We start from the raw sequence: 22,442 nt of genomic DNA on the forward strand, positions 1-22,442 counted from the left end.
TTTTTTATTAACATAATGACAATTTTGCCCTTGATGATGGAGGGAGTAATTAATTTTTTATCTCATGTTTAAGGATATTGGAAAGAAGACGTTTACTTTTGAAATTGGACAAATATTTTAGAACAAACTAAAATAGAAATATAAAAACTTATTTTAAGACGTAGAGAGTAGTTTTTGATGCACCTGTTACAGATCACCAAGCGGAAATACTAATTATCACACACCCAATGTAGGATACTAATTATCACACACCCAATGGTCCTACATGCCCGAAGGTGGGGTCCTGGCCCCGCCTAGGAAAAGGGGGTTAACGTATACCTGACCTCTAACTCAAAGTGTAACGAGAGTGTTTCCATGAAGACCCCTTACTTGTGTTAAGTGTGSAAAAAAATGATAAAGCAGTTGGGGGTCTTTCATGGAAACAATTGCTCTACTCTTTAGAACAACATAGTACAAATTTGTGTACATCTCATTACCATCAGACCCCATTCCGTGACGGATATATTGGATTTGTTTGGTTTGCTTTACTATATTTCCAAACACGGAACGTAATGTTTTAGTATCCGTTAACATTCGCGATTAATTTGTCGATATTGGCGATCATAGAGAACACGAGCTACTTCAAATGTCCACATTGTAGCAAACCTTCTTACATTTTTGGAAAAGGCGGAGCACGTAAAACGCCGACAAAACGGGATTGGCATTTGTTGGTGAAGTACGTTTTTACCCTTTGACATCCATTGACTCACCGAGCTTTTTTCAGCATTTTCTTTCACTAATTCGGTCATGATGCATTGTGGATTTAGACACCGTTCGAAGAGAAGATCAGATGCGGCTCCGATGAAGATATCCCCGTGGTTACATCTCTTCTGAATTCGGCTGTTTCGGAAGCTTATGGTGATGTGGCTCATAAAATTATCAGTAGGCTCCATGAATTAAAAGTTGACCAACATTTTAGACCAGAAATAAGCCTATAAAATCACCATCAATGAGATATCTTGGAGTTCCTTCTGTTTGTTACTTGTTTTGGTTTAGTTGTGTTAAATGAAAGCATAAAAAGGCCAGAGTTACATAAGCTAAACTGCATCTAAAAATGAAGGAAAAAGACTTCAATAGCCATCATTCAGAAACACAAGTTGCATAAACTACGATCGAGAAACAAAAAAAACCCATGTTTTCAGCAAAGACCAATAAAGAAAACACCTACCTACTTCTAAACAAGAACATCTTGTTACAACATTACCCCTGGCAACCTCCACTCATCAAGGAGATTGCAAAGGGTATTTCTGTCAAAATATCCTTCAATACCCGTAACTGCCGCCATACACAGGTCCACCATAGTCGGCTGCAGCCGGTGCATGGCCAGCAGGTGGTGGTTGAGAAGGGTAAGCAGGAGCATGACCAGGGTATGGATTATAGCCTTGGCTAGGCGGTGGACCAGCTGAGTTCTGAGCGGCAGTTGCAGCTTCAGCAACGAAATTCTAAATCAAAAAAATGGAAAGAGAATCATTAATCACCCACCAAATGAAATATGAAGCACATCCAGAAGATGGTCCACATGAATCATTAAAGCAATATTTGACAATCTAGGTGAAAAACAAGTTGTTGGCTGATAGCTGAAAAACTAGTTTTTGGCTAATAAGCTTAGCTTAAAAACCAGATAAGCTAGATGACAACGTAAAAAGACCTGTAGTGGCTTGTTAAACTAGCTAATAAGCTTAGCTTTTAACTGGAAAACTAGTTTTGGGCTAATAGAATTGGTTGGTTTTCCATTAAGTCCTCTATGGATTAATCTGCCTGTAGAGATTGAGAAGGCTTTTGTTTGGGAGGGTTTTTTCATAAATGGAATGAGCATGTTTTGTTTATTGGGAAGAACAGTTTTGGGGGGAAAAAAACTTGGCTTTTTGCATAAGGCTTCCCCTAGAAGCTTACTGAATAAGCCACTTTCTATATCATTAAACCACCAAATAGTCATGTATAGCTGACCAAATAAGCTGTGAATCTTATTAAGCTCATTAAGCTGCTAACAAACAGGCCCTAACTTATAAACCACTTATGTTTAGTAAAACCAAAAAAGCTAAATGACAATGTAAAATGACCTAAAATGGCTTGTTAAACTAGCTAATAAGATTAGCTATTAACTGAAAAGCTAGTTTTTGGCTAATAAGCTAGCTGATAAACAAGTGGTCGATAAGCTGGATGACAATGTGAAATGACCTAAAATGACTTGTTAAAAAACTAATTAAAAAAAAAAAAAACCCTAAAGCTTATTGAAATGCTGCTTCCAGACGAGGGTTTTTAATAAGCTAAAAAAATGCTAGTTTTTGGTTGCCATACACAGCCTTATTAGAACAGAAAACAGTAAATTTGAGGAAATATGGAAGAGTACCTGTATCAACTGTTGAGCGGTCTGAACTTGTGAAGCTGATCCGTTTATCTCAACAGTCATTTCATCAGGAACACCTCGTGTTTCTTGTATCGCAATGGTTGCACCACTGGCTCGTCGAATATAGCTAATATTAGTTCCGGAGGTACCAATTACAGCATCAGCATATGAAAGAGGGATTTGCATGTTCTGTGAGACCTACATATAGAAAGACATGCAACGCAGCGAGATGTAAAATTTTATTGTAACCCGAGAATGGAAAATTGATACAATTCCTAATAAAAATGAAAATTCAAGATTTATGAAGAATTCTGGCGTATAGAATGGCCGTACGCTTATTTGAACGTTTTTATCAATTTATTTTATGGAGTTCAAACGTGGAGCTTATTCTGTATTTGAACGTGGTCATCGGTTGGTTTTGAAGTTCAACGTGGACTTTTAAGAAATTGTACTAATGCATTACTAAGTTATAAACTTGAAAATTTTAAGAGATTATGCATTAATAAGGTTACCCATTGTGCATAATACATGAAATAGGTCCTCAAATATTTATGGTTATCATTTGAACTTTCCCCATATAGTTGGTTCTCACAAAATTATTTATGGTTCTCACTTAGCTTTCCACATATGACTAAATGGGTCAAGAATTGTACCAGAAGTACATAGATAACCAAGAAAAAAGACATACCTTTGTGACTATAGACTGTTGTGGCTGCACACCTGCACTATGAGGTGGTCCCATAGACGGATCCCTACCATAAGAAGGTGGACCTTGACGAGGCTGTTTATCCATTGGCGGAGGCATGTCTACCCGTGGATAGTAGTTATCATATTGGTGCTGAGGTGGCATATATTGATTGGGTCCAAAGCCAGGTCCACCGCCAGCATTCATCGGGAAACCTTGGGGAGATGGAGCCCAAGGTTGGGGAGGGGGCATCTCTTGATTCGGACGAGCATTTGGCATTTGCATCTATCAGAAGAAAAATAAACTTACATTCACAATAAAGAGGTACTTCATTTTGCAGGAAACACAAGCATTGAGGGTAAATATTCGTTCAACTTTTGCACACATGAATTTTTGAACTCAAGCAGCAATATCCACATACGAATTTTTAAATGTTAAAACTACTCCATCCGTCCCAAAATAAGTGTCTACTTTCCAATTCTACCCTTAATTATGAGATGGAGAAATTCATAACTTCCTTTGTTACTAAGGGTAAAATTGTCACTTATTTAATCAAAAAGTGTAATTACTACACATATCCAAGACTATGTGTCTTTTTTCATTGTGGACATTTATTTTGAAGGCTGTTTCGTGCAGACCCCGGATTGAGAGAAGGGTGAGAAAGAGATTAGGAATATTCACCCATTGTGGAATCTAGCAAACCAAAACCAGATTTAAACTATATTTGACAAGAAAACTTACTTGCATCTCAAATATCCCAATAACACTGCGATCGACTAAAAACTTTCTTAGATGAGTTGCAATCAGTTCCACAGCCTTGTGTACACCTGTAGTCTCCCCTTGTATCTCGACAACACTATCATCAGGTAGAGCAAAAACTGGTAGGTTTTCTGCAGAATAACATCAAGCATAACCACATCAATAAGTTCTTGGGAAAGCCGATCAAGGGGGCATTTACCAACAGAAATTGAGTAAGCGCTGATCGGGTAAGAGTACACCTCGCTAAGCGCCAACTGAAAATGGTTGTTTACCAAGTGTTTTAGTAAGCGTTAACCAGTAAAAAAATCACCATTATAACCCTCTACAAAATTAAATTTTAAATGAAAAACCTTAATTGCAAAAACAGGTAGGTCCGAAAAGTAAGTAAACTGACCCAGTAAGGTGCTCAGTCAGCATCTTCAGTCAGATCAGTCACCTACCCGGCCAGCATTATTAATTCACTTACAAGGTCAGTTTTTGTACTTTGCAGTCCTACCCGCTTTTGCAATTAGGGGTTTTCATTTAAACATCTAATTATGGTAAAAAAATATTGGTAAGCACTTACTACTGAAAAACTTGATTAACAACCATATTCAGTCAGAGCTTACCTAGACCAAACCTCTTATGTTCACAGGCACTCTTACCCGGTTCAAGAATAAACCAAAAACAAAAAACGCAAGAATTTATCAACGCACCTCCTCCTATAACCCGAATTTTACAATTTGAAGAATCTTGAATGGTCTTTATGGTGGCACCCTGCTTCCCTATCAAGCTTCCACCTTGCGTACCTGCCACGAGTAACCTTGTGCATATAGTTCCCGCCCCTCCAGGCGGGGCATGAGTAGAATCGCTATCAGCATCAATGATGCGCTGATGAACTTTCAGCAAACCATCCATTGCAGGAGGAATAGAAACATCAGGTTCTTCCTTTGCAGAAATCAACACCTGGCAAAATAGTATATATCTATTAACTACAACAGATAACCACAGAAACTTTGACTAGCAAGATCACATCAAGAAACCAAAAGGATCATTGGCCTAGTGGTACCCGCCTGGGTTAATGTTAGAGCCCAGCCTCCCAGAAGGTCAAGGGTTCAAACCTCACTAAAGGTTAAGAGTGTCCATGAGCATTTGCCATATATAAATATTATATACTTGAAAAAGAAACTAAAGATCATATCAAGCAGAATCATGAGGACATGAGTTAAAAACTTAATAATCATCCGCATACTGTTTTATCAAGAGAAAACATTGTGAGGCTTTCATAGGATATTATTTAAATTATTACATCAAGATTCATGAGACCATGTTCATCTTGTAGCTTTATGCAACTGATGAAATACGATAACACCAACCCCAGTTTATTGCTTTTTCTTGTATCGTTATAGCCTAACCAATCTTTTATCGTGCTTATTAAATATTGAAGAATAAATGGATAATAGTTCATATATTTGGATGTTTAACCTTGATCATAAACAATAGTGAACATCAAAGATATTCTACCGAAGTTAACAGCATTACCATTCAAGATTTCTTGTTCCTTAACTTATGTATAACATATTTCACATCTTCATTTTCATTTATGTTTAATTTATTATTCTTCCTGTAGACAACATCCTATGCATTCCCTTAGTTTTGTTTACTTGTTTGATTAGCAACGTGTCGCAAGACATCAATCCATCCAGTTCCGAAGTTACCAGTAACGTACATGCTTCTTGATACTGATAATTTTTCAGCGGTTGTGATGCTCAACGCTGAACTGCAATCTGGATCTTTGGCTCTGCTAATTGGAACCACTTTGACAATTGAATGTTGCCTTAAATTTGAGAGAACCTGCACACATTCATTTAAGTTATTGGGATAACATAAACTTGTTTAGATTTAACCCGATTGTTCGGTGTTGATATTGTTGTAATTTCACTTATTTCATGTTTTCTCTGGTCTGTTACATTTAAGATTTATGTTCATATCTTATCTTCAATTCGCAGTTTTTTATAATTTATAATTATATCCACATTTTGTTATGATAAATTCTTTTAACAATCCCATTGTCTGTTTTCATACGGTCACATACCATTTGACAGTGTTAGTAGTCTTATTTGTTCCTCGTATATCCATAAAAGATGCTAAACAACCAATATTATGGATGGGCCACACTTCAAAAGAACTCTTATCTTGTCAAATCCCAGTAGCAGAAATATAAATTGAACATTGAATGAAATAAATTGATCAAAAAAAATGTAGAAACCTAAAAATACGAAACGATCTACAAAACTCCATTACTTACGCTTCCCTGATCTCTGCAGACTAAACAACACTTGCATTTATAGGATTGTTGAGCTAAATGACCTTTAGAAAAGGTTTTTTTTTAAATATGACCTTCTAGCAGGTCATGAGAATGCCGTTACCTAACAGAATAATGACTCTTCCGGACACAAGAATGCCTAGAAACCTGTAGATAGGTCATTTAGCTAAATAACCCTGCATTTATATTATACTTCTGAACAGAAATAATGATAAATCAACAAAATAAATTAACAAGTTTGTGTTTAGAAATTAAAAGACTACTTTGAAGAAGAATGAAGAAACCAAATGATTACTAAAACATAAATCAAGCATCAAAAACAAAACGATATTATAAAATCCATCACAGAAATGATGGTTTCCGGTCCCCCCTAACAATCTGTAACACAAAACACAGCGAAATAACAAATAGGTTTACTGAGATACTTACAGTTCTTTCAGTAGTACCAGGAGGACCATCAAGGATCTTAATGCGAGCCCGTGTTTCTTCGCAAGTTTTCTTTATGTACTCTCCTTTGCGACCAATAATGCCACCAACTTTTTGCACAGGGACCAACATCCTGAAAACGTTCTCTCCAGGCCACCCAGGCCATTTCTTTTCCACAACACCTTCTGCAGCAGCACCCTCCACCGCAGCACCCTCTAGAGCATCACCACCTTCTTCGTTCTCATTATCTTGAGTTTCTATAGCATCCCCCTGATCGTTTTCGGAAACTTGAACTTCAATTGGAACAGAATTCTCAGGCATCACCTCGGTCTCATGTTCACTAATGTTATCCTCTGCCATTTTCTAGAAACTCAAACAAATAAAGTCAGTTAACTCATATAGTCATATATCCAAAACCAAATAACACCTTAAATTTCTCACAAAAAGCCCAAACAAACATAAAAAAAGTATAGACCAAAACCCTAAGGTGTGAAAACTGAACTTGCAGAAGTAAAATACAGACCATTCATTTGGATGACCACTGAGAACTTATGAACAAAATATAAAGTGCTAGTTGGGGCATGTTCAAGTGAGAACCGCAAATATTTTAAGAACATTGGAACCAACTATTCTTGAATTATTCATGATGAATATTGTTAATAATGAAATGCATGGTATTCATGATTGACAATACTCATGAATATTTCAGGGTTATTCATCAGGAAGAATTCATGAAATAATTGATTAACATGTTCTACTTTTCTCATTCGAACCTGCCCTGCAGTTAGTTTTCAGTTATTTCATGGATCAAGCAGACGGTTAACACTCACAAAGTGTTAGGAAAACTTCAAAAGAATAACATAAGTAGCCACAGTTTGCCATTGGCAAATGTAAGAAATTGTTGTCAATGCTGAAACTTGTTGACAGACATGTTATAACTACAAATCTTCATTAAAAAGTGTTCCAATTTTCAAATTGGTGACTGTAAGTTAGTAGATAAAATCATGGCATTTTCTGCAAAGAAGATGGTGAATAATATCAAACATCCATCGATCGTAACGAGATAAAATCCCAATTCCAGTTCCAATTCCAGTATTTTAGATAAGATATCTTCCACTAATACTAGGGCACCTTCCACTTGTACAAAATTAAGAATCACCTATATTAAAATAATAAAATGTGAGATTCATCGATGAAACTTCTTCGATATAATTGCACGTATCGCATAAAACCCTAAACAGAAATCTAAACCAATTTATCATATTTTCATAACAAACTAACGAGCTTCAAGGTGAAAATCATAAATTAAACCCAATTGAACGAAAAAATCCACAGAAAAAGGGAGAAGAAAACAAGAAATCTCCGGAATTACATTAAAAATCGTTCCAGAGCCCTGCAAAAGAACAGTAAACGATACACAAATCCCTCGAAAAATCAACAAAACGTACGGTAAATGTCAGCAACAAACTTACAGGCTTGAAAAGGATTTCTTGATAAGTCGATTATGGATGATTTACGCAGATGAATTGAGGATGAGAGAGACGGCTGCTGGCTGCGCGACTGGGGAGAATCGAGTGGCTTTTATCCTAAACTATGGAAGCGAGCGTAGGGATTCAATCTTCGGATAATTTCTCTCCGGACCCTTCAAATTTGTTTTTACCAATTTCACCCCCTGTACTCGGCCTCGCCTCTGTATCTTATGTGCAAATAAAAAGGCAGCGATCGGCTCTTCACTTAGTAGATGGCCACCGGACGACGACCCGTTCTTGTTCTCGCTCAGTTGCTTCTTCTTTTTTTATAATCCTGGGCTAAAGAAGAAGGTTCTTGGATCAGCGCAGGAAGAAATCTGCAAGCAAGAAAATTGTTATAGAAGAAACGCGTTTTTATACTATAAGGGATATGTTTGAAAAAAATTGACTTTCTCCATAAAGCTTCTCTTATAAGTTTATTAAATAAGCTATTTCTTATATCATTTAGCAATTATCAAACGGACATGTATAACTGACTGAATTAGTTGTAAATCTTATTTATTTGAATAATGATAATAATTATTTGTGAATTAGATACATATATTAGGGAAATTGACTCAAATAACCATTACTCACACCCAAATTGATCTCATAACCATTTCTCCTCTAGATTTATCCAAACATCACTATTTATGCAATATCCAAGTTTGAAATATTAGTTGAAAGGCAAAAAAAAGACAAATTCAACACAAATTTGCCATTGTGACGGCTAGATCCGCAGTTGTGACAGTAAATTGATTGAGTTTGGTTATTTTTTTTAGCTATATTGTGGACCTGTATGTTGTGGAAATAGTGACATTTGGATAAACTCGCGTAATAAATGATTAGGAAACGGAAAATGGTCATTCAAATCAATTTCCCTTTGTATTATCATAATTATTAAAGCCCTTTTCTCCATGGAAAAGAGGTAAAGCTTTCAAGCCTCAACTTATGGGTCGTTTACCTAAACACTTATCCGGTAAGTGCTTAACGGTAAAATTCAATGTTATCGCTTACTTACCGGGTAAGATTTTAGTTTAACAAAATAATATCGTATGTAACAATTTACCCGGTAAGCTCTAACCGCGGTAAGACTCCCGGTCATTGTCTTCGTTCTTATTGAATAAAATTATTGGTCTTTGCCATGTTCATCTCGTAATGTAACGTGACCTAGTAAGCTCTTATCCGAGTAAGCATTTGGTAAACGGCCCCTTACTCTCTTCAATTTTAATTGGATATTTGAGTTTCCATGTTCGTGAAACCTATAGATATGTTCAATGTTACCATTGTAATTCTTAGATCTTGTAGCTTGTTCCAACCCCGTTTACAATGGAGTCGTATACATCGATAACCTTCAAACCAAGAAATGGCAAAAGATCATTAAATCAACGAGCTCGTGTCTTATTATACAATTAGCATTTAGATTTGTATAAATTGGTCGATAATTCGTTTTCGTTAAACATACAAGGTTGGGAGCCTAAAATGCAGTATTTAATGTTGTGAACCTGGAAACTATAAGCAACAACGTGATTAGTTAGATCATAGCAGCAAGAAATAAAGTAAGTTCAATGTGTCATCAACGGGGATGGAATTGAAAGGGTATTTTGGGAATTATTTGGAAATAAAAATTAAACATATTTTTTGTACTAGAGTAATAATAAAGTATATCTTTGTTACATGGGTTCTGGACCGAGCACCAACTTAGAACCGGCTTGGCTCGGGATCGATTTGGATCTGTTTGGGACCGTCAGTTAAGGACCGGTTATGGTTTTCATCCAAAAACAAGACCTGGCCTGGGACCGGCCCGATTTGTTCAAAAAAATGTATTTTTTATATGTATTCTTAACTTCTAAGTGTATTTGATTAAAGGGAAAAGTACAATAAAAACCAATGAACTTTCTTGTTTGGAATGATTAAGTCCTTGAACTTTTTTTTGGAACAAATAAGTCCTTGAACTTTCCAAAACATGTTAAATAAGTCCTTGAACATTCCAAAATATGTTAAATAAGTCCTTGGACAATTTTTGGAACAAATAAGTCCTTGAACATTTCAAAAAATGTTAAATAAGTYCTTGGACAATTTTTGGAACAAATAAGTCCTTGAACAATCCAAAACATGTTAAATAACTTTTTGAAAAAAATAAAGTGGTAAAATAGTATTGAACGATTAAGCCCCTAAATATTTTTTGAACCAAAAAGTATTTAGATCTATAAAATTAAACAAATATAACAAAAAAGTACTTACATTTACAAAAAAATAATTACCATTTTAACTAGTTGTACAAGTCATTAGAATRTATYYAACATGTTTTATAAAAGTTCAAGAAGTTATTTAACATGTTTTGGATTGTTCAAGGACTTATTTGTTTCAAAAATAGTCCAAGGACTTATTTAAAATTTTGAAATGTTTAAGGACTTATTTAATATATTTTGGAATGTCCAAGGACTTATTTGTGCCAAAAAATTGTCCAAGGACTTATTTGTGCCAAAAAATTGTCCAATGACTTATTTAACATGTTTTGGAAAGTTCAAGGACTTATTTGTTCCAAAAAAAAGTTCAAGGACTTAATCATTCCAAACAAGAAAGTTCATTGGTTTTTATTGTACTTTTCCCTTGATTAAAAATCAAATTACAAATTTACAATAAAAACATATTTTTTAAGTATATTCGATTGAAAATCAATTATAAAACAACAATAAAACGTAATTTTTAAGTGTGTTTGATTGAAAACCAATTATAAAACTACAATAAAACATATTTTTTCAAGTGTATTTGATTGACCTAATTAGATATTTTAAAGTGTATTAAAATAACATTAAATATTTTTGAAAATTTATCAAAATATATATATATTTTTTAATACAGGACCGATTTGGACCAGATCTGGGACCAGTTACAAGTATCAAACCTTAGTATTTTCGATGAGACCGGAACCAGTTATGAACATCATTGTTCCGGTTCGGGACCAGTTTTTAGCCGTCACCGTTACTAATGATGGGGGATGCCTCTCAAATTTCCCCATCTAAATTGTAAAAGAAAAGAAGACATTAGTTTTCAACCCAAAAATTTAAATTGGGTTGGCCCAAATTAATCCATAATATTTTCCATATTGGGCCAAAACCAAAAGCCATGGAAATTTTAGGCCCATATTTGATTCCAAAAAGAATAAAGACCCAAGGCCGAGTAGCACGAATTTTGTTCATGGAAATCAAATTAAGGGACCGTTTACCAAATACTTATTCGGGTAGGCAGTTACAAAGTCACGTTACCTCACYGCACGAATATGGTAAGGACCAATAATTTTACCCGGAAGAGCGAGACAAAGATCAAGAGTCTTACCCGGTAAGTGAGGGCGACGACTCTTCCCACGGTAAGCACTTATCGGGTAAATTGTTACATGCGATGTCGTTTTTGTAGACTAAAATCTTACCCATTAAATAAATAATAGTGTTAAATTTTATTAATAAGCACTTACCGGGTAAATATTTAGTAAACGGTCCCTAAGAGTAAACTACAAATTTGGTCCCCGTGCTTTGTAAAGTTACACTTTTTTATTTCTTAAGATTAAAAAGATCCATATTTGGTCCCTTACTCTAACGATTGTTAACAAATTATGTTAAATGAGGGTCAGTGTTGTCTTTTTATCAATTTTTGTTTTTTATCCAATCAAAAACCATAAAGATTAAAATTATTAAACCGATTTTGATTGGATAAAACATATAAAACAAAATCGATAAATTTACAAAAATGACCCTCATTTAACGGCCATTAAAAGGAAGACCAAATATGGACGTTTTCTTAAACCATGATGGCTATTTTGTAATTTAAAACCTTACACAATTGAAAAAAAAAAATGTGTCATTGTATATACATGTGTTTATATGCTTTAAACCGAAACCATATTGCTTATGCTATAAACACACATTCGAACCGCAAGAGTGGCGTCCGATTAGTTTGAACTCGGGCTCCAAAGGTTAAAAGTGTTTGGAGATCACATGTTCGAATCCAATGAGAAATAAAAATCCCCTAGATGTTCAAATGCGGTGAATCCGGACTACCCGCAAAACAGATGGTCATCATGGGTTTAGTCGGCTCGCATAACAAGTTGGATATCCAGGTTAATAAAAAAAAACACATATTCGTATATTACTGTATGTTTTTTAATGTCTTACTTTTTATTACAATACAGTAAAAATCAAAATTATATAAAGCTCAGGATTTGTCATTTCAGTCGATTTACGCAAAAAAATTTGTTTTTCTTTGTAATTTAGGATTTAATTTTTCGGTTTTTTAAAAATAAAAATGTAACAAATTTACAAAATAAATCAATAAAAGTAGAATTCAAAGAAAAAGAAGATGAAAAAAGCATGAAGCTTTTGAACTTTAAATAGGTTGGTCCAATAAAACGAAAGAGCCACTTGAGATACCAACGTGCTTAATAGCTTCAGACTTAAGCATGGCATATAGGTATATATTTCTGAATAAAGTTGATAAATCCAAAACAAACAAATCTAACAGAGTTTAGCTGGTAAGATGTATACTGATATATGACTTAATAGATAAGTGTGTTGTTTCTGATAAAATATATGGATAAAGCATATCTGTATATGAAAAAACTTATGTCTATTAATGTTCAATCTATTATTCAATACAGAGACGTAAACGAATCTGTATACTGGTTAAAGTTTCAAAGTCACTGTGTATATTGTATTAATTAATAATAGAACATAAATCAAAATAATAAAATAAAAAGCCATTAATATTGTGTGTGTGTGTGTGTATATATATATATATATATATATATGTATATGTATATGTTTAGATTAATAGGGTTGAGTTTCGCTTAAAATGAAAATTATGTTGAGAAGAATAAGAACGCGTCCCCACCCTTGGATAAATCGTAATTGAATATCAACGCTAACGCGATGCACCGGATTAACCCCCGTGATAAGCACAATTCATGGGGTACGGTGGGATTAAAAGTGATCAAGGGTGAAAATCTCTTCTTACGCTTCTCAAATTGACTCTTATTCTCACACGATCATTTGTCTACATTAATATAGGTAATAAATTTGTAAGTACAAAAACACCCATGATTTTTAGGTTGGTTAGATACGTTTATCATCTAAAACATTCTAGAAGCCGATCGATTGTATAAAAAGAAACAGTAAACCGCTTAAGACCTCTCTTTTTCTACAAAAGAACTTACAACAAAAGCGACATCAAAACTTATTACAACAAATTAACCATTATCAACTTATTATATATCAGTAATATGACATGATACAATCATTGTGATTATCCGTACTGGTTTTTCTTACCAAACCCACCTCAAACAGTCTAAAACTTCAACTAAATCAAATTGAATTCAGATATCAGACTCCCCATTAAATGCTTGTTTATTTGTATTCCCTAATCAACATGTTATGTTATAACACTAAAAATCTTTTATTTCACATATTTTTCAAGAAGAAACAATACACACAATACATTGGTTTCTAGATTTTATTTTCTTTCATTGAAGTATAATACTATGTCCGACATTTCTATTTTAGTTTGTCCGAAAATAAGTGTTCACTTTTCAAAATAAATGTATATTTTTACCATTTTACCCTTAATCATGAGACAGATAAAGTTTCTCTATCTATTATCAAGAATAAAATTGTCATTTAGTCAATAAAAAAGTATAATAATTACATGTTCTTAAAATTATATACATATGAACAGTTATTTTGAAAAGAAACCTAATTCTTTTTTATTAACCTGAATATCCAACCCGCTATACGAGCCGACTAATCTCAGGACGACTACCTGCTTTGCAGATAACCCGGAGTCACCGCATTTGAACCTTCGTGGCTATAAGGGGATTTTTATTCCTCCTTGGATTTGAACTTGAGACCTCCTGATACTTTTGACCTTTAGAGCCACACTCAAATCAATCAGACACCACCCCTTGTGGTTGAAACCAGTAATATATTGTGGATACCAATAAAATACTCAAAACCTTCATTGACTATACATAGTCATGTGAGTGTAGCATCAAATGCTAATAATGACTTCTCATATTGATGGATAGTTGGAATTTTTTTTGGGATTGAATTGGATGGTTCACATGAGGTATTTATGAAGACATGAGTAGTTTTTGGAATCTATAAATTGTCCTTTATTACCCTTTTCTCCTTTCAATTGAAGCATCTACTTGAGAGTTGACCCTAAATGCATGTTCACTTTCTATATATATATATATAACATCAATGGCATTGTATATTATGATTTTGAAATGGCAATGAACCATTCTTGCATATCCTAAGCTTAGTTTTCAAGGCTATGTATGGTTGATTTAGTATTGTTTGGTGTTATGAGGTTGTTTCAGGATGATCATATGTTGAGGGGAATGTTGTCTGGCCCAAGATCGTTCATTAGATCAAGATTCAAATGGGTTTGAATGATTTCGGACCAGGCTTCATTCCCCTTAACCGTTTTTCTGTGTGGATGCTGACTTGATCGCTTCTTACTTCTGTCACAGGTTCGTTTACTTGTTTTATCTCCAATTTGCATAATTAGATAGAATTTCACTTTTTTTACATAATTAGATAGAATTTCACTTTTTTCTTTCAAGAGTGTCGAAGGGCTAAGATACCTAGAAAATCAATGCCGAATATTTGTGAACAGGGTGTGATGAGTGCCATCATGGTATTCAAACATCGACGAGAGAGATAACCATATGAATCGACTTCTAATAGGCCAAACGTACCTAATTTCAATACAGAGACCGACTAAAAGTTAAAACTCATGTGTTTGATTGGATGGATTTGAAGTGTTGTCAATTTAGGCACTACATAAATGTGAATTTTTTTAATAGTTTGCCTGTCAATGTATGAAAGAGGAGTAGTAGTGGTAGTGGCAGTCGTGGTGGTGGTAGTAGGCACCATCGGAGGCAGCAACAGTGGTAGTGGAACGTTGGTGGAATTCAAATTCCATGAAGGAATTTACATTCCATCATACATGGAATTTGAATTCCATACCAAAACTCAAAGAATAAACCAAATGCGAGAATACAATTTTTCGTCAACGGAATTGACCATTCAAATTCCTTCAGATTCTGCCGGATCCAACGAACCAAATGCCACCTAAGATTCTCAGACCCATTAGATGTATACGTACCTTTCTTCTACCTCAAAGAGTAGAGCGGTTGTTTCCATAAAGGGTTTGTGAAAAGTGTATGAAAGGGAGAATAAGACTCATGGACATTAGATGCATGCAGACTTTACGTCTACCTCAAATAGTAGAGCGGTTGTTTCCATTAAGACCCCTAGCATGTAAAAAGTGTGAAATACGAACGGTTGACAGCGGAATACTTATTATGCCCCAATTCATACAAAATCAAACGAAAATACTATTCTATTTGTAACCAACAATGGAATGGCTTAAAAGTGAACAGCTGCGGATCAAAATGCATGCTATTGCTTCCTTCCCCTCCCTCTCTTGGCAGGTTGTGCTGTTTGTTCTTTTCCAGTGACTTCTGTTACATCAACTGCAAAAGAGAGAAAGTTGTCCACATTATTTTTCCATGCAAAACCCCTACCAACTCCCAACTTATACATTGTACGTAAAAACCAGTATAAATCGTTATTTATTTTCCTTTCAGATAACACGGCTTTTGGTTAAAGGCCCACATTATAGGGGTGTTCAAAAAACGCGCTCAAATCGGTCCATCAAAGTCAAACCAGACCGCTTTTGTCTCTTTGAATGGTCTGGCGGTCCGGTCCCTTTTGAAAAGTAGCCAGACAACCGTTCATCCGGTCTGTGGTTTGAATCGAACCGACCGCCAAGGCATTAGGTTTTTAGTTTTCATTTCCCAATTGTCCGCGTTCCCTAAACAGGCAAAATGCCAAGATCGCTTCTCTAACTAGATACATGATTATTTTATGATTTGGTATAGTATTTTTTATGGTGTATATTAGTAGAGGTTTAATTTTGAAAATCAACGTATGTTTTTTATGTTTTAAAGCCCATAATAGGTTCAAACCGCCTCAACTAAAATCTTACCCAGTAAGTGATAATATTGAATTTTACCAGTAAGCACTTACCGGGTAGATGCTTGGTAAACAACTCCTAAACCACCTCAACCAGTTAGACTAAACCGCCTTTTGTTGTTTGGTTTGACTGGTTTGGTCACTTGATGCCAAACCGCCCATTTTGGAAAATTTCCTAAACCGCCATTGCGGTTTGATTTCTGGTTTTGGGGGTGGGGGGTGTTAAACCACCCAAACCGAACCACGAACACCCCTAGCTTACAACATGCATCAATCCAGAATTCCAGATATTCAATATCATGCTTCGTTTACGGTAAACAAAGTTCTTTTTGGTAATTGTGAGTGTCCGGACCAGCTTGCATGTTGTATGCTGGAAAATCCTCCATGGCCGAACTCAAACTAGCGACCTATGGGGAAGAGTCCTAAGGCCTAGCCTTTATTTGTCTGAGCTGGCCCGCAACCGCAAAGTTAGGGTAAGCAAAGTTAGTATTTTTTAATACGGGTTTTGTTTCGAAACATTATGGTCATGCTTTTCCTATTTAATTTCTAGCCATACCTACTTATTAGAGTTCGACTAACCACCAAAAGAAGACCCCATAAACAGAAAACGCAATTGAGAAAGAAGAAAGAAGAAAAAGAAAGGGTAATACCTTCAGGACCTCGAGCCATCAGAGTAAAGAATATGTTGTTAAGCTTCTCCATCTTCTTAGCATCTTGTGCTTGATCGGTCTTAAACTTGAGACACTACAACATATCAATCCATAGAGAAGCTATAAGTCAGAGGCAGACCTAACTTTTTTTCAAGTGGCGGCACCATTTGGGGAAATTGACCAAAATAGCCAATCTCCCGAATCGAATTCCCATTTTAGCAAGATTTTAAGCAAATGCCATAAAACCTATTTTCAGATTAAAAAGAAAAAGGAAAAAAATCGTTACGCAAATACACAAATTTGCATAAGGATTTTTTTAATCTGAAAATCGAGTTTATGCAAATGCTAAGGCATTTGCGTAAACTCTGGCGAAAATGAGAATTCAATTGAAAAAGTTGCTAAAATTGGTTGGGAAGATTGGTTATTTTGGTCAATTCGCCACCATTTGACTATTAACAACAAAATTAAGGATGCTTTTTACAAAATCATTGTTTGATCTCTGGTTATTTCCTTGCTTTTATCCCAAAAAATTTCCGGAAACATAATAAACTTGAAATTAAAAGCTAAAAACTGAAAACAAAAAAAAAATGATACAAATGGGATTTGAACCCACGCCTAGAGAAGACCGTGCAAACCAACTCTACCAAGAGAAACTTTGTTATTATTGTTGTACCACTTTCTAGTAATATATGGTTGCACCAACCAAATAATACAATGGCACCTTTAACGACCTTAAAACTTTTTACACTACAACGGAGGAATGAAGAGGTGGCCCATGCCACTGTATGCACCATAGTGGGTCCTTCCCTGATGAGAGGTAGCCACTGCGCAACATGGTCATTTTTCAAGATAAAGAAGACATACACACCCATTTCTTAGGCAGTTGATTTTGATTTTTCACAGTCCAGCCAGTGCCATGAATGTTAAATTACAAACAGTCCAGCTAAAGTGCCATATGGTGTTAGGAACTCAAGTCCTGTAAACCGAAGATAAATCTGAAATGCAAAGAAGGCAACACTACACTATTGACCATAAAATTAAGTGTATATTACAAAAATCACAAGGGAATGATGGACTATACTTTCAGTCTAGGCATCAAACATTTTACCTTTTAGCAGTAAAATTGATACGAAATCCAAACTTTTCCAAGGAAAAATTGCTATTCAATTTAATTTATGATACATGATAATAAGATATATATATATATATATRTGTGTGTGTGTGTGTGTGTGTGTGTGTGGGAAAACCGCAAAAAAATTGAAAATTGAGGAACACCCTGGTAACCATTCATCTGTACGGTATACACATGTGCATACAAGTAATTTGTCCGATATGCACATGTGCATAACATGCACACGTGCATAGAAACCAAGAAACAACTTTAATTGCCTGTATGCACATGTGTACATCATACAAATGACATTAGGCGGTTATCAGGGTGTTCCTCAGGTTTTCATTTTTTTTTTTGGGTTTTCCCCGGAACCTCCCTCTCTCTCTCTCTCTATGTGTGTGTGTGTGTGTGTGTGTTGGTGTTATTGCAACAATTTCGAAATTATTTTGGAGCACCAATTTATCAGTATCAAAATTGACAAACCAAAGTATTTGGCTCATTAACATAGGGGATAGTAGTTTCAAACTTTCAATTGCTACAGCCTACAGGAGAACTTCAGAGTTTAATCTGAGATGGATGTATATGCTTGGGATCATTCAATAGTGACCAAGAAATTCCTAATTGTGATTGACAATAAACATAGGCTTGAAGTCTTGAATTGCATGATCATTTGTAACACCAATGTTTAAAAACTTTCTAACTCTTACAAAAAAATAAATATATCCCACTAAAGGGCTGTTTTGTTGCTTTTCCATTATGTGATGTATGGATAAAGTTGTCTATGTCGACTGTGGATTAATCTGTTTGTATAGATTGAGAGGTTTTTCTTTAGGATGGTTTTTCCTAGATGGAAGGAGCATGTTTTTTCATTGGGARGGGTAGGTTTGGAGGAAAAAAAACTTGGCTTTCTGCAAAAAGCTACCTCTAGAAGCTTACTAAATAAACCATTTTCTATATCATTAAGCCACTACCAAACAGTCATATATAGGCATAGCTGACCGAATAAGTTTTGAGTCCTATTAAACTCATTAAGCTGCTAACTAACGGACTCTAAGGCATTAATAAAGCATTTCACATGAGAGCATAACAAATTTTGGTGATAATCACTTAAAGGAGCATGGAGTTCTACTGAAAAGAGTTTTCACAAGTTTAATTGGATCAACCAACGTAAAAGGATTGCCTAGCAGGAAATCCAAACAGAGCGACTTGAGCTTTTCATGCTCACATTTAGGTTCTAAATTATTAATAGCTGAATTGTTAGAGCATCTCCAACAAATTCTCCTAAATGAAGAAAACGGAGATTTTAGGCAAATTTTTACTCCAACAGATTCTCCAAAAAGGTAACATGTTAACTTCGAAAGGTTGGATTTCATATCAATTTATCGGCTAAAAGCTAAACATGTTTGATTCCTAGACTAAAAGTATAATCCATCTTTCCCTTATAGAAAGAGTGCTAATCATCAACAAATTGCCCCCCATAGAAACAAATCCAGTGAACACATACAGCAAACATCAATTTCTGTGTAATCCAAACGTTCGTAGGAAGCACAATTTTACATACATACACACACCAATGAGAATACCTCTTTGTCATCAGTGACCTTGAGAACCAATTTACCTTCAGAATGTCTGTATTTCATCACATAACGAGTCTGCGATCCAAATTATCGACGAACAGTAATCAGACAAAGATACAAGATCATGATTTAGATCCGAAATACAATGAATCAGATTAAAAACCAAATAAATTGAAATTTGAAGTAGATTACCATACTTTTTCGGGATTAGAGCGGAACAACTGAACGGATCTTTCAACAAAATCATCCCATGATACAATGTACACCATCGTTTCCGATCCAGAAATTTTATATCGACGGAGTAGACGAGAAACGCCAGCAAACCCTCGCCGGCGGCGATCAAGTTAGTCGTGAGAATTTCTTAAACACTTAATTGAGGGTTTTCTCCATAAATTTGTTACTATATAGTATATATGTAACTGCAAAAAGAAAAATTAAATTAACCGAAAATTAAAATTATTAATTTCAAACCAATAATATAATTCTTTTAATTAGTTGTGTTTGGTTATTATAGAACATTTGACAAAAAAAATTAAAACCCATTTTTTTTTATGTATGAAGTGCTGTTTATTGATGCATATTATTTAAAATTTAAGATTACAAGTAAATTGTGCATATTAACAACTTATTAAAGCTTTATATTTGAATTCATGTAACTAACTGTAGATAAACATAATCAAATATTAGATAAACATCTCATTTTAAATATAAAAAATCTAAAATATAATTAACATAATTATTGAGTTCTAACAGAATACTTAGTTATTATCTTTATAAACATTATATTATTAAATTATTTCGTTACTAAACCTAAATTAAATTATAATAAAAAAATTGAATTAAGGAAATTTCACCAAAAACAATAATTTTAAAAAAAAATTAATTTGATACTGATATCGATGTTTTTTTTTTCAAAATTTTATAATATTTTCAAATTTATATTTTATTCAAAAATAAAAACATTATTRCGTTCTCAAAACCACATAAAACCATATTATATTGACATAAAAAAAGAATAAAATGAAACACCAAAATCGAGATGTGTCTCGATGCATTGCACGAGTATCCTTCTAGCTTTAGTTAGTAATAATGAAAGTAGAATAAATTGTTTTGATATTGTATAATAATTGGCATAAAGCTGGTATTAATTTAGTTAGTTGGTATATGATATAAAATTTTACGATACCATTTATAAGATGAATGATCGTGTGAAAAAAAGAGTCAAAGTGAGAAGCGTAAGAAGTAATTTGAACCCTTAATCGTACTAATCTCAAACATACCCATTAATCGTGTTTGATACGGGGATTGATGTGATGCATCTCATCCCAATGTACATTCAATGATGGAGATCTTTTTTTACATTTCTCAGATTAACTCTCATTCGCATCGTAACCCAACCCCCAATTATAACATATTAGTACATGGTATATGAAGAAAAAAAAAACATGATACCGTACCATCTTCACCCATAGTCGTATACGCCTACAAGTCTGAATTTTCATTTCTGGTTAAATGGGAATGAAAATTCATTCTTATTTTCACTTTATTGGCTGAATTAAAATAATTAAAATACTATGTAACTGATTTTATTATTTTATCTGATAATAAATTTTATTTAAGGATGTTTGGTTCACTTAGGGGAATGAAAATGATAGGAGTTGAATGAGAATAAAAAAAAAATTGTATACAATAATTGTGGTCACCGAGTTTATCATGGTTGATTTCTTGCGGTTACAATTTATCAGGATTAGTTTAGACATAGCTTAAAATACCTTAACAAAAAAACGAGTTTAGTGATAATAGTGATAATATTTCCGAGCCTTGGGATCAGTTTTGCTTTTAGTGGCTTGGTTCTAACAGATGTGAGTACTTCCATCCACCTGCATTCAYCCACTTTCACTTTGATGGCATTTTTATAAAAAAGCCAGGTTACCCTCACAGCTTAATCATATATGATTAAACATATGTTGGATTGACAATATAGACGTTTAATCATGTATGATTAAACACACTTAAAGAAATATAATCATATATGATATTGAAATTTCGCATCTTAACATAGAATGATTAACTTATTATATATATATATATATATATGTATATATATATATTTTTTTGTTTTTCCAGTTTCAATCTCATACTAATTTAATCAATTTTGTGGTTATAAATGAAATGAAATGAAATAAAATCGATGATTTCAAATATTTGTGACAAATTTCTAAAAATAAAAACCAAACCATGTTTCCCGCCTTTTCCTCCCAACCTCCTCCTTCCACATCAAAACCCCATTCTCATTTCATCCTTTCAATCCGACGATCTCACCACCACCTCCACCACAACCACCACCACCACCACCACTTCATAAATTTCCGTTTCTTATAAACAAAATCAAAAAAATATGGCCACATGCGCCACCGTCTTAACTCTCTTCTGCATTATCATATCAATCTCCGGCACCATCGCCGGCCGCGGCAACACCACCGCTGCCTCACCAACCCCTGCCCCTGCTCCCGCCCCATCCAACGGCGGCGGTGGCGGCCGAAAAGGCGGAGGCGGAGGAGGAGGAGGAGAGTCGTTCGTAGTACAAGGAAAGGTTTATTGCGATCCGTGCCGGATTCAATTTCCGACGAAAATCAGCTATCCTGTTCCAAACACAAAAGTAATCCTGTCTTGCCGTGAACGTGAGAACGACGCAGAAACTTTCACCGTGGAAGGAACCTGCGATTCTAACGGCATGTACAGCATCACCGCCAGCGGCGACCACGAGGAGGAGATTTGTGACGTCAGAGTGACGGAAAGCCCCGATAAGAAGTGTCCGGAGGTGATGGACGATGAGAGCAGCTCTAGGGTTTCGTTAACCGATAAAAATGGAGTTAGAGGTAAGACTCGAATGGCGAATCCGATTGGATTCATGGTGAAGGAAGTCGATCCCCGCTGCAAAGATATTCTCGCCGAGATTGGTATCATGGGATATTAACTCAATGTGTAAGTTTTTATTT

General features: G+C 34.7%; 3 protein-coding genes across 3 annotated transcripts; 1 reads left to right on the top strand and 2 right to left on the bottom strand.

The window, feature by feature from the left end:
• Nucleotides 1-1,069: 1,069 nt before the first annotated feature.
• On the bottom strand, nt 1,070-8,111 carry LOC112512746 (flowering locus K homology domain-like). Its single transcript, XM_025118867.1, has 7 exons — nt 8,034-8,111; nt 6,565-6,924; nt 4,526-4,775; nt 3,813-3,961; nt 3,075-3,356; nt 2,390-2,584; nt 1,070-1,481 (listed from the first exon to the last, which is right to left on the bottom strand). The coding sequence occupies exons 2-7, from the start codon at nt 6,919-6,921 to the stop codon at nt 1,302-1,304; spliced, it is 1,413 nt and encodes a 470-aa protein (XP_024974635.1). The 5' UTR covers nt 6,922-6,924; nt 8,034-8,111; the 3' UTR covers nt 1,070-1,301.
• A 7,214-nt stretch (nt 8,112-15,325) lies between these two features.
• Nucleotides 15,326-19,818, bottom strand: LOC112513556 (signal recognition particle 9 kDa protein-like). Its single transcript, XM_025119854.1, has 4 exons — nt 19,641-19,818; nt 19,450-19,518; nt 16,756-16,849; nt 15,326-15,603 (listed from the first exon to the last, which is right to left on the bottom strand). The coding sequence occupies exons 1-4, from the start codon at nt 19,710-19,712 to the stop codon at nt 15,530-15,532; spliced, it is 309 nt and encodes a 102-aa protein (XP_024975622.1). The 5' UTR covers nt 19,713-19,818; the 3' UTR covers nt 15,326-15,529.
• Nucleotides 19,819-21,841: 2,023 nt separating this feature from the next.
• LOC112512188 (anther-specific protein LAT52-like) lies at nt 21,842-22,420 on the top strand. The gene is made up of 2 exons (XM_025118054.1): nt 21,842-21,974; nt 22,014-22,420. The coding sequence occupies exons 1-2, from the start codon at nt 21,842-21,844 to the stop codon at nt 22,418-22,420; spliced, it is 540 nt and encodes a 179-aa protein (XP_024973822.1).
• Nucleotides 22,421-22,442: the final 22 nt, after the last annotated feature.

The sequence above is a fragment of the Cynara cardunculus genome (assembly GCF_001531365.2).
Source record: "Cynara cardunculus var. scolymus isolate 2C chromosome LG 5, CcrdV1, whole genome shotgun sequence".
NCBI classification, from domain to species: domain Eukaryota; kingdom Viridiplantae; phylum Streptophyta; class Magnoliopsida; order Asterales; family Asteraceae; genus Cynara; species Cynara cardunculus.